The sequence below is a fragment of the Mauremys mutica genome, chromosome 9 (genome assembly GCF_020497125.1).
Source record: "Mauremys mutica isolate MM-2020 ecotype Southern chromosome 9, ASM2049712v1, whole genome shotgun sequence".
NCBI lineage: Eukaryota > Metazoa > Chordata > Testudines > Geoemydidae > Mauremys > Mauremys mutica.
The window spans coordinates 104,856,794-104,871,148 of NC_059080.1; the positions used below are offsets into that span (position 1 = coordinate 104,856,794).

Consider the following 14,355-nt stretch of genomic DNA (forward strand, 5'->3'; position numbering starts at 1 on the left):
CCCGGGTCAACTGATTTGGGCTTGCACTACCAGGCTAAAAATAGCAGTGTAGACATACCAATCTCTTTCTTGAGTGGTAACAACTAATTTAGACCCCATCATTGTATATGTATAGTTAGGATTATGTTTTGCAACGTGCATTACTTTGCATTTATCAGCATTAAATTTTATCATTTATCAACATAAAATGGCAGATGAAATGAAGTTTAGTTCCCAGTCACCCAGTTTTGTGAGATCCTTTTGTAGTTCTTCGCAGTTTGCCTGGGACGTAACTATCTTGAGTAGTTTCATCTGAAAATTTTGCCACCTCACCGTTTACCCCTTTTTCCAGATCATTTAGGAATATGTTAAATAGGACTGGGCCCAGTACAGATCCCTGGGAGACACCACTATTTACCTCTCTCCATTCTGAAAACTGACAATTTATTCCTACCCCTTGTTTCCTATCTTTGAACCAGTTACCAATCCATGAGAGAACCTTCCCTCTTATCCCATGACAGCTTATTTTGCTTAAGAGCCTTTGGTGAAGGGCTTTGTGAAAGGTTTTCTGAAGATCTATATCCACTGTATCCCCCTTGTCTGCATGCTTGTTGACTTCCTCAAAGAATTCTAGTAGATTGGTTAGGCATTATTTCCCAACAAATGATGCTCGTCTATGTGTCTGACAATTGTATTCTTTGCAATAATTTCAACCAGTTTGCCTGGTACTGAAGTGAGGCTTACTGGCCTGTAGTTGCCAGGGTCACCTCTGGAGCCCTTTTTAAAAATCGGCATCACATTAGCTATCCTCCAGTCATTTGGTACAGAAGCTGATTTAAATGATTGGTTACAGATGATAGTTAGTAGTCCTGCAATTTCACATTTGAGTTCCTTCAGAACTCTTGGGTGAATACCATCAGGTTCTGGATACTTATTACTGTTTAGTTTATCAATTTGTTCCAAAACCTCCTCTAATGACACTTTAATCTGGGACAGTTCCTCAGATCTGTCACTCAAAAAGAATGGCTCAGGTTTGGGAATCTCCCTCACATCCTCAACAGTAAAGACCAATGCAAAGAATTCATTTAGTTTCTTTGCAATGGCCATATCGTCTTTGAGTGCTCCTTTAGCATCTCGATCATCCAGTGTCCCCACTGGTTGTTTAGCAGGCTTTTTGCTTCTGATATATTTAAAAAATAATTGCTTATACTTTTGGAGTCTTTGGCTAGCTGTTTTTCAAATTCTTTTTTGGTCTTCCTAATTATATTTTTACACTTCATTTGCCAGAGTTTATGCGCCTTTCTGTTTTCCTCACTAGGATTTAACTTCCACTTTTTAAAGGATGCCTTTTTGCCTCTCACTGCTTCTTTTACTTTGTTGTTTAACCACGGTGGCTCTATTTTGGTTCTCTTACTATGTTTTTTAAATTGGGGTGTATCTTTTAGTTGGGACTCAATGGTCAAGTTCAAAGACTCTCTACCCAGAAGGCAAGACAAGTGTTCTCGGCCATCTTGGAAGAGGGCAAGACAGTGGCCAGGGCGCCTCTCTAAGTGGCACTGGACGTGGCTGATTCAGCAGCATGGTCGATAGCATTGGCTGTCACCATGCGGTGCAGTTTGTGGCTGCTGTCCTCAGGGCTTTTGAACGAGGCTCAGTTCTCCATCCAGGACTGCTCCTTCAAGGGCAACACCTTGTTTGCACAGCAGACAGACACCAGGCTGCATTGGCTGAAGGACTCAAGGGCTCCCTGCGCTCCCGTGGGCTCTACATGCCTCAGGTCTGAAGGATGCATTTCTAGCCGCTGTCCAAACACTATCCCTAAGCTGTTCCATACACCTAATTTTTGTTGCCCATTTTCTGTCTTATTATCTATCCCTTTCTAAATGATTCCCAACATTCTGTTCACTTTTATGACTGCTGCTGCACATGAAGTGGTTGTTTTCAGAGAACTATCCACAATGACTCCAAGATCTCTTTTTTGAGTGGTAACAGCTAATTTAGACTCCATCATTTTATATGTATAGTTGGATTATGTTTTTCAATGTGCATTACTTTGCATTTATCAACACTGAATTTAATTTACCATTTTGTTGCCCAGTCACCCAGTTTTGTGAGATCCCTTTGTAGCTCTTCACAGTCGGCTTTGGACATAACTATCTTGAGTATTTTTGTTTCAGCTGCAAATTTTACAACTTTGCTGTTTGCCCCTTTGTCCAGATCATTTATGAATACGTTGAATAGGACTGGTCCCAGTACAGACCTCTGGGGGACTATCCCTCTCCATTCTGAAAACTGACCATTTATCTTGCCCTTTATTTCCTATCTTTTAACTAGTTGCTGATCCATGAGAGGATCTTCCTTCTTATCCCATGGCAGCTTACTTTACTTAAGAGCCTTTGATGAGGAACCTTGTCAAAAGCTCTAAGTACATTATATCCACTGGATCACCATTGTCAACATGCTTCTTAACCCCCTCAAAGAATTCTAGTAGATTGGTGAGGCATGATTTCCCTTTACAAAAACCATGTTGACTCTTCCCCAACAAATCATGTTCATCTGTGTGTCTGACAATTCTGTTCTTTACTATAGTTTCAACCAGTTTGCCCAGTACTGAAGTTAGGCTTACTGGCCTGTAATTTCTGGGGTCACCTCTGGAGCCCTTTTTAAAAAATTGTCATCACATTAGGTATACTGCAGTCATCTGGTATAGAAGCTGAGTTAAATGAAGGTTATGTATCACAGTTTGCAGTTCTGCAGTTTCAGATTTGAGTTCCTTCAGAACTCTTGGGTAAATACCATCTGGTCCTGGTGACTTCTTATTAGTTTATCAATTTGTTACAAAACCCTCTCTAATGACACCTCAGTCTAAGACAGTTCCTCAGATTTGGCTCGGGTGTTGAAATCTCCCTTGCATCCTCAGACATGAAGATGAATGCAAAGAATTCATTTAGTTTCTCTGCAATGGCCTTATTGTCCTTGAGTGCTCCTTTAGCATCTTGATCGTCCATCAGGCCCCACCGGTTGTTTAACAGGCGTCCTGCTTCTGATGTACTTAAAAAAAATGTTTGCTGTTACTTTTTGAGTCTTTGGCTATCTGTTCTTCAAATTATTTTTTGGCCTTCCTAATTATATTGTTAAATTTCCTTTTCCAGAGTTCATGCTCCTTTCTGTTTTCCTCAATAGGAATTAACTTACTCTTTTTAAAGGATGCTTTTTGTCTCTCACTTCCTCTTTTACTTTGCTGTTTAGCTATGGTGGAACTTTTTTGGTTCTCTGTTTTTTATTTCGGGTATACATTTAAGTTGAGCCTCTATTACAGGCGAGTCTCATCTTACGCGCATTTAACATGCGCAAATTCAGGTTTGTGCAGTCGGCAAAAACAAAAAAAACAAAACAAAAAAGAGAAAAATAATAATTTAAATATTGTACCTGTAGTGCGGGCGATTCTGCCCACCATTACACTCAATATAATTTTGACTACACAAATTTTCGCTTTACGCGCTGACAGCGGAACGTAACCCCAGCGTAAGATGAGACTCCCCTGTATGATATCTTTAAAATGTTTCCATGCAGCTTGCAGGGATTTCATTTTTGGCACTATATCTTTTAATTTCTGTTTAACTTCCTCATTTTTGTGTAATCCCCCTTTCTGAAATTAAATGCTACCGTGATGGTCTGCTGTGCTGTTTTCCCCACCACAGGGATGTTAAATTTAATTATATTATGGTCACTATTACCAAGGGGTTCAGCTATAGTCATCTCTTTGACCGGATCCGGTGCTCCTCTTAGTACTAAATCAAGAATTGCCTCTCTTAAGGGTTCCAGGACTAGCTGCTCCAAGAAACAATCATTTAAGCAGTCTTTTAAGGTATCTCTGCATTCCATCCTGAGGTGACATGGATTCAAATCCCCCATTTTTATTGATTTTTTTATTTTTATAGACTCTCTAATCTCCCTGAGCATTTCACAGTCTCTAGCACCATCCTGGTCAGGTGGTCGATAGTATATCCCTACTGCTATATTCTTATTATTTAAGCATGGAATTACTATCCATATAGATACTATGGTACAGTTTGGTTCATTTAAGATTTTTACTTCACGTGATTCTATGCTTTCTTTCACATATAGTGCCACTCCCCCACCAGCACAACCTGTTCTGTCCTGCCGATATATTTTGTACCCGGTATTACTGTGTCCCATTGATTATCCTCATTCCACCAAGTTTCTATGGTGCTTATTATATTAATATCCTCATTTAATATGAGGCACTTTAGTTCACCCATCTTATTATTTAGACTTCTAGTGTTTGTATATAAGCACTTTCAAAAATTGACACTTTTTAGCTGTCTGCCATTACATGATGTAATTGAATGGGACGTTTTTTCATTTGATTGTTTCTCATCAGAGCCTACCGGTGTTTTATGTTCCATCCTCATCAGATCCTCCCCTAAGGGATGTCTCTGTCTGAACCGCATGTTCCTCCACACCTGTGGGTGTTCCTCCAGCCCATAGTTTAAAAACTGCTTTATTACCTTTTTAATTTTAAGTGCCAGCAGTCTGGTTCCATTTTGGTTTAGGTGAAGCCCATCCTTCCTGTATAGGCTCCTCTTTTCCCAAAAGTTTCCCAAGTTCCTAATAAATGGAAACCACTCCTCCCTACACCATCATCTTATCTACGCATTGAGACCCTGCAGTTCTGCCTGTCTGTCTGGCCCTGCATTTGGAACTGGAAGCATTTCAGAGAATGCTACCATGGAGGTCTTGGACTTCAGTCTCTTACCTAGCAGTATAAGATCGTATGTTTTTCTAACAGCTGTGCTATAGCTCAGTCAGAGTGAATGTGCTTGATGCAGAAATTGCTGCATGAGTGTCTCTGGCCTGTGCTAGGCAGGAAGTCAGACTAGATGATCATAATAGTGCCTTCACACCTTAAAAATATATGAATCTGTAACTATATGGCAGCCATTGCTGCCAGCATGGGTGAGATTTTCACACAGTGGATATAAAATGAATATGGGGGTGACTGGTGCTCCCAATCCCACAGATGTCAGGAGTTGGACTAATTCTCCCTCCTTTTCTTGTGAATATGGCATCAGCTTCACCAAAGGAGGAGGCTGGATTTTCAGAGACCTACAGGTACTTGCACAAGGCCCGGGAATTGTCTCATGCAGTGGCTGTGTAAGATACCATGGCTTTGTTTAGGTCTGGAAATCAGGGTAGCCAGGTGGGCCTAGGAAATGTTAGGATGCCCTGGATCTGTGTACTGAAAGGGTGGGAAACTGGTGACAGCTTGCAGCAGCAGTGGTCTTAAATCCTCACCTCTTTTCACTGCTACCAGGACAGGTTGCTTTTAGATCTTAGGTTCAATAAAGTTATAGAAACTTAGCCAAAAAAGATAATTCCTGTCCTCACTGGTGCCTATTATTTGCATTGCTTGTTACTTAAAAAATAAATGCATAAATAATTAACTGTTTGCAGTATTAGTCAACCAAATTGACAATTATTTGACTTACTGATTTACATATTTGAGGAAGCAGTGAGAGAAATTTGCATTAATCTGCTTAGCTTCCATGATGGCACAGTATCCTAAACCTGAGACATTTTAAATAAACTATTAGACTGAAAAGAAACATGCATTTGTTTTTAAAACAACACCCTATAATACTGTTTTACATTTGCACAGGTACTTTTACATTTTTTTAAATCACCTAAACACGTGTATCTTTTATTTTAAGCTTATTCTCAGCCAGTGGATAACCATATCAGTCCAGCTACCTACTTGGCACAATCTTTGCCACCATCATCACCAGGAAGATATTCCCCAATTCCCAAGGGAATGGTTGGAGATGATGAGATAACCAGGTAAGGAATGATTAATCCAAGTTTAACTGATGAGTTCAGGTTAGTTAATCAGGAAAGTTAACATTTTATGTGTAAACGATCAAAATGTCAGTGTGTGATATTTTAAGAAATAAATGTAAATCTAAAAATATTTTTAATACTAGTGAATATTTCCATAAGACCTATCAATTGTTTTACTGATTTATTCTAGTTGTGTTCAGTAATACTGCTATGGTTGTGTCCATACTGATTGCATTCAGCCTAAAGTATACAAGGTCCCCCTCTCCAAAACTGGATTATATATTGTGCCCACTTTGTATGTGGTTTCCACTGTGGAATTAAGATGGCACTGCTTTTAGTGTACCATTCACCCTTCTGCATTGCCAAGTCACGTAGTGAGCTGACTGAATTTCTCACTATCTTGGCATTGGAAACGCAGAGATTGATTATGTTGAATTTGCATGTAGATGATGAATTTTCTGAAGGAGCTCAAGTTTTCATGGCCAACCTGATGACTATGGGCTTATCCAAGATAGGTACTGGCTCAACTCAGACAGCTGGCCACACTTAAGATTTGGGTTTTGGGTTGGAACTGGAGGCTCAGTGGTTGGTTTGTTGGTTGATTGTATTACCATAGCACCTGGGCACTGGATAAACAGAACAAAAAGACAGTCACTGTCCCTAGAAAGCTTACATTTGTCATAAAGTGATCATTCCCTCCTGTGGTTTGAGGTTGGGGTTCATCTCTCCTGTCAGGGTGAGGGAACTGTTCTAATGGTCTACTCTCAAAGATTAATGGGCCCAAAAAGGTTCCAGAGGGCTCTGAGGGTGAATCTTGTTCCACCAGCAGCATTTTTCAAATGCGGCCACTGTGGCCGCAAGCAGCTGTCAGGGGCTTTTCTTGCAGCCACAGCCTCCTAGAGAGGGGAAGTTGTGGCCCCCCTGGGGTCGCCTGAAGGGGTTGGGCCCTGCTCCCCTCTGGAGCCACAGACACCAGAGGAGCAGACAGCCAGTGTGAGTTCCCCACCTTCCCGGGGGTTGTGGGGCTCAGGCTTCTGGCTTCAGTCCTGTGGGGGGTGAACGGCAGGCTCCAGGGTTTCAAGCACAGCAGCAGACTCTGGGCTCACCACCATCCTGATCACCCCCCGTCCCTGCTGCTTCCCTACCAACCTCCCCATCCACGGCTTAATTTGTCACCCAGCTTGACAGGGCTTAGTAAGTCTACTGTGAAAAGTGATATTTGTATGTTTGTTAATATCACTTTTCACCTCCCAGCTAGCTAGCAAGTCTGCTGCAGGGAAAAGTGATGTTAACAAACATACAAATATCACTTTTCACAGCAGCAGACTTACTAGCTAGCAAGAATTAAAAAAAAAGCAACCGAAAAAGCAAAAGAGAGAACAACAAAAGACAAGAACATGCAAAGCACCTTATTTGTGTTTCTATTCTGTTTAGGTCCAGTAAAGAATAGAAACAACTGTACATTATTTTTATTATTGAGTCTGGGGGGAAAGACCCTGACTGAAGCTATCAGTATGATTTGAGCATGTATATGTGCATATTTGTTTTTCCTAAAGTTAGTTAAGTATGTTAGGAAAAATTGTCATAGCAGCCACATTCAAGAGTTGGTGGCCGCATTCTGAAACCACCAAAAGATTTGTTGTGAGAACCCCTAACAGACCCAATCCCTCAATACTTTGGTAGAACGTTATCATACTTTTCTATCCTGCAGCTTTGAAGAAGTGGCCTGTAGATGCCCTCTGTGCCAACATCATTTTCACAGGTCACTCTGGTGTACAGATGATGTGCAACAAATGAGGGAAGAGGGCTAGTACACTGGTGGTGGAAATGTTGTGCAGAGGCTGAACAGCTGCATCATAAATATTTTTAACTTTTTTATGTTGTGGCTGTGCAGAAGGCAAAGAAAAAGTTATTTTTTCTCCAACACAGAAGCCACAAAAGCTCAGGCAGCAGATTTGTTTCAGGTGGCAGGACTGATAAATCCTGACTGTCTCAACTCAGTCTGAGTCCTTCCCACTTGTAATTCTGCAAACAAAATGGATCACATTAAGAGCAGGAGGTCTGCTTCTATGGTGGGAGAGGAAGGGCTGGAGAGAACAAGATCCTCATATTCAGTAAAAGAGTTTCACTGATATTTGCTGATGTATTGTTGGTGTTGAGAGACCTTCGTCCCACACCCTGTGCTTTGAATCCAACCTTCTTGTCTGATGAAGGTTAGTGGGGATGTACTGGGTCCCTTGCTTGTGGAGACTGGCAACTCTTGCTTTAAAAGGGGTTGGCTTCTTATTGCTTTGAAGGATGCATTAGTGTGGTATTTGCTTGAGAAGTCATTGTTTGATGGTAACAATCAAGCTAATTATCAACCTGTATCACATCTTCCCTTGGGTAAGATTGTGGAGAAGATTGTAGCAAGACAACTCTCACAGTATCCATGTGCCCTGGATCTCGTTGACTCTTGTCAGTGGGGATATACACCTGGCTGTAGCCCAGAGACTCTGCTGGTTGAAGATCAGATGTCCATGCTTGTGGTATAAAATGTATCAGCTGCCTTCAATACTGTTGAGCCCAAAGTTTTGCTGTCTCACTTGTGGACTCTGGCAGAAGTGGATGGGGCTGCTCTTTGATGGCTCCGTTCTTTTATTTCTGAGAGATCTCAGTGAGTAGTTATGGGCAATTGCTCCTCCTCCAAAAGTCCCCAGTTGTGGTGTCCTGGTGGTTGCCATTATGCCTCCTGTTCAATGTATATGTGAGACCATTAGGAGGGTTAGTAAGAAGGCATGGAGTGCAATGTTTTCAGTATGCTGATTAGAGCCAACGATATGTCTCTATCTTGTCCAACTTGGATGATGTAGTTCAGCACATTAAGCAGTGTCTAGTTGAAACTGGTGTGTGGGTGAGCGTGAAGTGGTTGAGGCTCAACCCAGACAAGACTGAAGTGATGGTGAGTTGGGGGAAGTAACTAGAAGAGTTGGCAGAGGTAATAATAGTCCCTTTGACTGAAGGAGTGTGTCTGCTGTTAATTACTAAGCTTTTCAATTTAGGGGTGATATTAGACCCCCATCTGCTGTTTTTACAGGCATGTAACCAGTCAACTTTTTACCATCTGGCAAGAAGATAAGACCCTTCCTTTTGGGTGAAGACCTTGCCACTGTTGTTCATGCATTTGTTACCACACGTTGGAGTTGTTGCAATGTGCTGTACATGGATATACACATTGAAACTAGTTGGAGACCTAAGCTGGTGGAGAACGCAGCAACTTGCCTACTGACTGCAGATTGCGCCATTGACCTCTGGATGGAGTTTAAGGGGTTGGTTATGATCTGTAAAGGCCTAAATGGTCTGGGACTGGACTACTGATGCCCTGCCCCACTCTAACTCAATCCTCCTGGTTATAACATATGGAGATATGCCTATCTCATAGAACTGGAAGGGACCCTGAAAGGTCATTGAGTCCAGCCCCCTGCGTTCACTAGCAGGACCAAGTACTGATTTTTGCCCCAGATCCCTAAGTAGCCCTTTCAAGGATTGAACTCACAACTCTGGGTTTACCAGGCCAGTGCTCAAACCACTGAGCTATCCCTCCCCCCTCTAGTATAAATCTGCTAGAATTCTTTGAGGGGGTCAACAAGCATGTGGGCAAGGGGGATCCAGTGGATATAGTGTACTTAGATTTTCAGAAAGCCTCTCACAAGGTCTCTCACCAAAGGCTCTTAAGCAAAGTAAGCTGTCATGGGATAAGAGGGAAGGTCCTCTCATTCATAGATTGGTAACTGGTGAAAAGATAGGAAACAAAGGGTAGGAATAAATGGTCAGTTTTCAGAACGGAGAGGGTAGATAGTGGTGTTACCCAGAGGTCTGTACTGGGCCCAGTCCTATTCAAAGTATTCATAAATGATCTGGAAAAAGGGGTAAACAGTGAGGTGGCAAAATGTACAGATAATACAAAACTACTGGAGATAGTTACGTCCTAGGCAGATTGTGAAGAGCTACAAAAGGATCTCTCAAAACTGGGTGACTGAGCAACAAAATGGCAGATGACATTCAATGTTGATAAATGCAAAGTAATGCACATTGGAAAACATAATCCCAACTATACATATAAAATGATGGGGTCTAAATTAGCTGTTACCACTCAAGAAAGAGATCTTGGAGTCATTGTGGATAGTTCTCTGAAAATATCCACTCAGTGTGCAGCGGCAGCCAAAAAAGCAAACAATGTTGAGAATCATTAAGAAAAGGATAGATAATAAGACAGAAAATATCATATTGCCGCTATATAAATCCCTGGTACACTCACATCTTGAATACTGTGTGCAGCTGTGGTTGCCCCATCTCAAAAAAGAGAATTGGAAAAGATTCAGAAAAGGGTAACAAAAATGATTAGGGGTATGGAACAGTTTCCGTATGAGAAGAGATTAATAAGACTGAGACTTTTCAGCTTGGAAAAGAGACAACTAAGGGGGGTATGATAGAGGTCTATAAAATCATGCGTGGTGTGGAGAAAGTAAATAAGGATGTGTTATTTACTCCTTTTCATAACACAAAAACTAGGGGTCACCCCCAATTAAATTAATAAGCAGCAGGTTTAAAACAAACAAAAGGAAGGTTTTTTTCACACAACGTACAGTCAGTCTGGGGAACTCTTTGCCAGGGGATGTTGTGAAGGCCAAGGCTATAATGGGGTCCAAACAAGAACTAGATAAGTTCATGGAGGCTATTAGCCAGGATAGGCAGGGATGGTGTCCCTAGCCTCTATTTACCAGAAGCTGGGAATGGCCGACGGGGTGATGATCACTTGATGATTACCTGTTCTGTTCATTCCTCTGAAGCACCTGGCATTGGCCTCTGTTGGAAGACAGGATACTGGGCTAGATGGACCTTTGGTCTGACCCAATATGGCCACTCTTATGTTCTTAAAAAGAAGGGATCTTGCTTCCTCCTTGTTTTCAATTTGGTGACCTTCCAGGCACACTGCAAAAAACGTCTGTGTAGTAGTGTTTGGAGAAGGCTTAGGGTGTGCTTCCTCGATAATGAAGGCGTTGGAAGGAGCTTTTATAGGTGGCTGTCTGAGCTTCTACTGAATTAATCATTTAATGCTGCTGATTCTTAAATTGTATTAATGTGTGTGAGGGCACTTAGAGCCTTAGGTCTATTTGCAGTTTTAAAAATAGAAATAAATATATACGGTAATTAAGGATCATTCATTGCTGACTGTACAAGTCCTTGAGCTCAGGATTAGTAATTTGCTCACACAAAAATTACTCTGAAGTGAGACTTAGTATACGTGGTCTTAGGCTAGATGCAATTTTTACACATTGTCTTACAAAATGATTTGTTTATTTCTTTATTGAAATTTTAAAAAAATAAATGAGGGACACTTATTAAAAAAATTAAGTTTATCCACTTCCAAATTGAAGAATTCAGAAATATTTTTTTGTCTTCCTCCTTTATGACAGATTTCTATTAGAGACCTTGTAACTGGATTTTGACTCCTTTTTGTTAAAGGAAAAAGTTCCCTTTCTACTGCAACAGATTATAGACATTTATCCACAGATTTGTTCTATTAGTTTAAACCAGGGTGAGATATAGACATTTCCCTGCCTGCATATGAATTCCATATATCTACTTCTAACTGATTTAATAATAAAAACACTCACAATTTTATACCATTTCTGGACAGTTTAACCACCTTTAGTTTCTGTAGTTCCAAACTTTTTAAAGAAACAGGCACAATACACTTGACATTTAGCAGTTTCCGTAAATGAGTTAAAAGTTGCTTCAGATACCTCAGTTATAATTTTTACGATCACATTTTCCTACTGACTACACATAAAGTGCTAGACTAGTACTATACAGCATTAGTATAGCAAATGTTAAACAGATTAATTACTGACTGGCAGATCTCAAAAATTAGTTGTCAGTGGAGAATCATCAAATGAAGGGGTTTCTATTGAGGTTTGTTGTAATAATTTGGAAATTAATAGAACAGATTTTTCAGGGCTTGGTTCATTCAGTGTGATCTGGATACCTTGGTGAGATGGGTCCATTCAAACAAAATGCACTTTGATCCAGCCAAATGCAAGGTCATAGATATAGGAACAAAGAATGTAGACCAGGGGTCGGCAACCTTTCAGAAGTGCTGTGCCGAGTCTTCATTTATTCATTCTGATTTAAGGTTTTGCATGCCAGTAATACATTTTAATGGTTTTAGAAGGTCTCCTTCTAGAAGTCTATAATATATAACTAAACTATTGTTGTATGTAAAGTTAATAAGGTTTCAAAATGTTTAAGAAGCTTCATTTAAAATGAAATTAAAATGCAGAGCCCTCCGGACCGGTAGCCAGGATCCAGGCAGTGTGAGTGCCACTGAAAATCAGCTCACGTGCCGCCTTCGGCACCTGTGCCATAGGTTGCCTACCCCTGATGTAGACCATACTACAGATTGAGGGACTATATCCTGAGTTCCCAGTGTGATATGGTGACAAAACTGATTAATGTGATTTATGGATGTATAAACAGAGGAGTTAGGGCAGGAGCGGGCAAACTTTTTGGCCTGAGGGCCACATCGGGTTTCAGAAATTTGTATGGAGGGCCGGTTAGGGGAGGCTGTGTCTCCGCAAACAGAAGGTGTGGCCTGGCCTCTGCACCCCCCCCCCCCGCTTCTCGCCCCCTGACAGCCCCCCCCCCGGACTGCTGCCCCATCCAACCCCCCCTATTCCCTGATGGCCCCCCCAGGACCCCTGCCCCATCCATCCCCCTGCTCCCTGTCCCTGACCACCCCCAAAACCCCCACCCCTGACTGCCCCCCACTGTCCCATCCAACCCCCCCCTTTCTGACTGTTCCCCAGGACCCCTGCATTCATTCAACCCCCCCCATTCCCCGCCCTCTGACCACCCTGACCCCTATCCACACCCCCGCCCCCTGACCGCCACTCCAAACTCCCCTGCCCTCTATCCAACCCCCCCGTGCTCCCTGTCCCCTGACTGTCCCTGGAACCCCTGTGGGGGCTTGGAACCAGAGTGGACCAGCAGCCCTATCAGCTCCCCACTCCCCTAAGTTCCCTGTGCAGCAGCTGCCCAGCACAGCTCAGCTGTCCCTCCCCCCACTGCCCTGTGCTGCTCCTGCCCTCTGCCTTGGAACTGCTCCTGGGAGCCTCCTGCTTGCTGTGCAGGGGAGAGGAGGGAAAGGGAGTCTAATATCAGGGTGTCCTCCCCCCGGCTCCTGCCCCCTGCTTACTTCATTTCCATAGAGCAAGGCGGGGATGACATGAAGGGCTCAGGACAAGGGGAGCTTGCTAGCAGGAGCTGCTGTTTCAAATTTCTGATCTGTTTAAAAAGGCAATGTACTTAGAGTGGGGTCAGCGTACTTAAAGGGGCAATGCACATCTCACTCACTCACACACACACACACACTCTCTCTCTCTCTCTCTCTCTCTCTCTGTCTGTCTGCCATGCTGTCTCCCCGACCTCTATTTGTGCTGCCTTGTAGGGTGTGAGGCTACATTAACAACCATGTATTAACCCTTGAGGGCTCAACTGAGAGCTTGTTCGTCATTTAGTAGTAAGGCATTCCCTGGGAAATATCCCACGCTCTTCACTTCACCACCTCAACCCCAAGCTTCACAATCATCATCAGGGTCGATAAGAGGGCGGGGAAGCTGGTACAAATTACCCGGACCTGGCTTCCCTGGCTCTGTTTAGCTGGTCCACCTTTGCTGGGGGCCCGAAAATTTTTTTTTCACCTGGTCCCGAACCTGCTCTCAGCAGCCCTGATCATCATTGCTGTGTACAGTATTAAATTGTTTGTTTAAAACTTATACTGTGTATGTATATGTATATATGTGTGTGTGTATATGTAGATATATATAATCTTTTGTCAGGTGAAAAAAATTTCCCTGGAACCTAACCCCCCCCCCCAATTTACATCAGTTCTTATGGGGAAATTGGATTTGCTTAATTTTGTTTTGTTAAAATCACATTTTTCAGGAACATAACTACAACGTTAAGCGAGGAGTTACTGTATGTTGTTGTAGGGAGTAGTTTGTAGCTTGTGCTATTGTATTCTACATACATGTATGCTATGGATCATAAACATTTATATGGCCTATAGCCATTCCTTCCATTTCTCTGTAAAGTACCTACACTTAGGTTCAGAACTTTTCATACAAAGAGCAAAATTGACAATAGCAAACCTTTGTGGATTTCTGATTTATTAAACAGTCCCGAATTATAGGTTGCAGATTTAACACTACCACCTCTCTTTTGATACCATATCTAACCTGCAGACCGTGTTTGATATTTTTCCATGTTTCTCTATACATTTGTCCTCCTATTGAACCAGTCCAAAGTAACGGTTGCCTTTATAAATCCCTAAAATAGAATCACACTGAAGACCTACTTTCTTCTCTTCACCATTAAAAGCTAGGAAAAAATAGTTTTCTTTCTTACTCGGGTTTGTTTAATGAGAAGACATACTTTTTAAAGACTCTTACTCCAGCATTTTGCCTAGGTCAA

The 14,355-nt window shown here is 42.0% G+C and overlaps 1 protein-coding gene across 15 annotated transcripts in view; it reads left to right on the top strand.

Moving 5' to 3' along the window:
* DLG1 (discs large MAGUK scaffold protein 1) overlaps positions 1 to 14,355 on the top strand; it is a 740,792-nt gene that overhangs the window by 237,007 nt on the left and 489,430 nt on the right. For 7 of the 15 annotated variants that reach the window (XM_045030006.1, XM_045030008.1, XM_045030017.1 and 4 more), the window contains exon 10: positions 5,715 to 5,841. The exons of the other annotated variants lie outside the window; for them this stretch is intronic. In XM_045030006.1, coding sequence (XP_044885941.1) covers positions 5,715 to 5,841 — 127 coding nt within the window. The remainder of the gene's footprint in view (positions 1 to 5,714; positions 5,842 to 14,355) is intronic. 15 annotated transcript variants of the gene reach the window in all.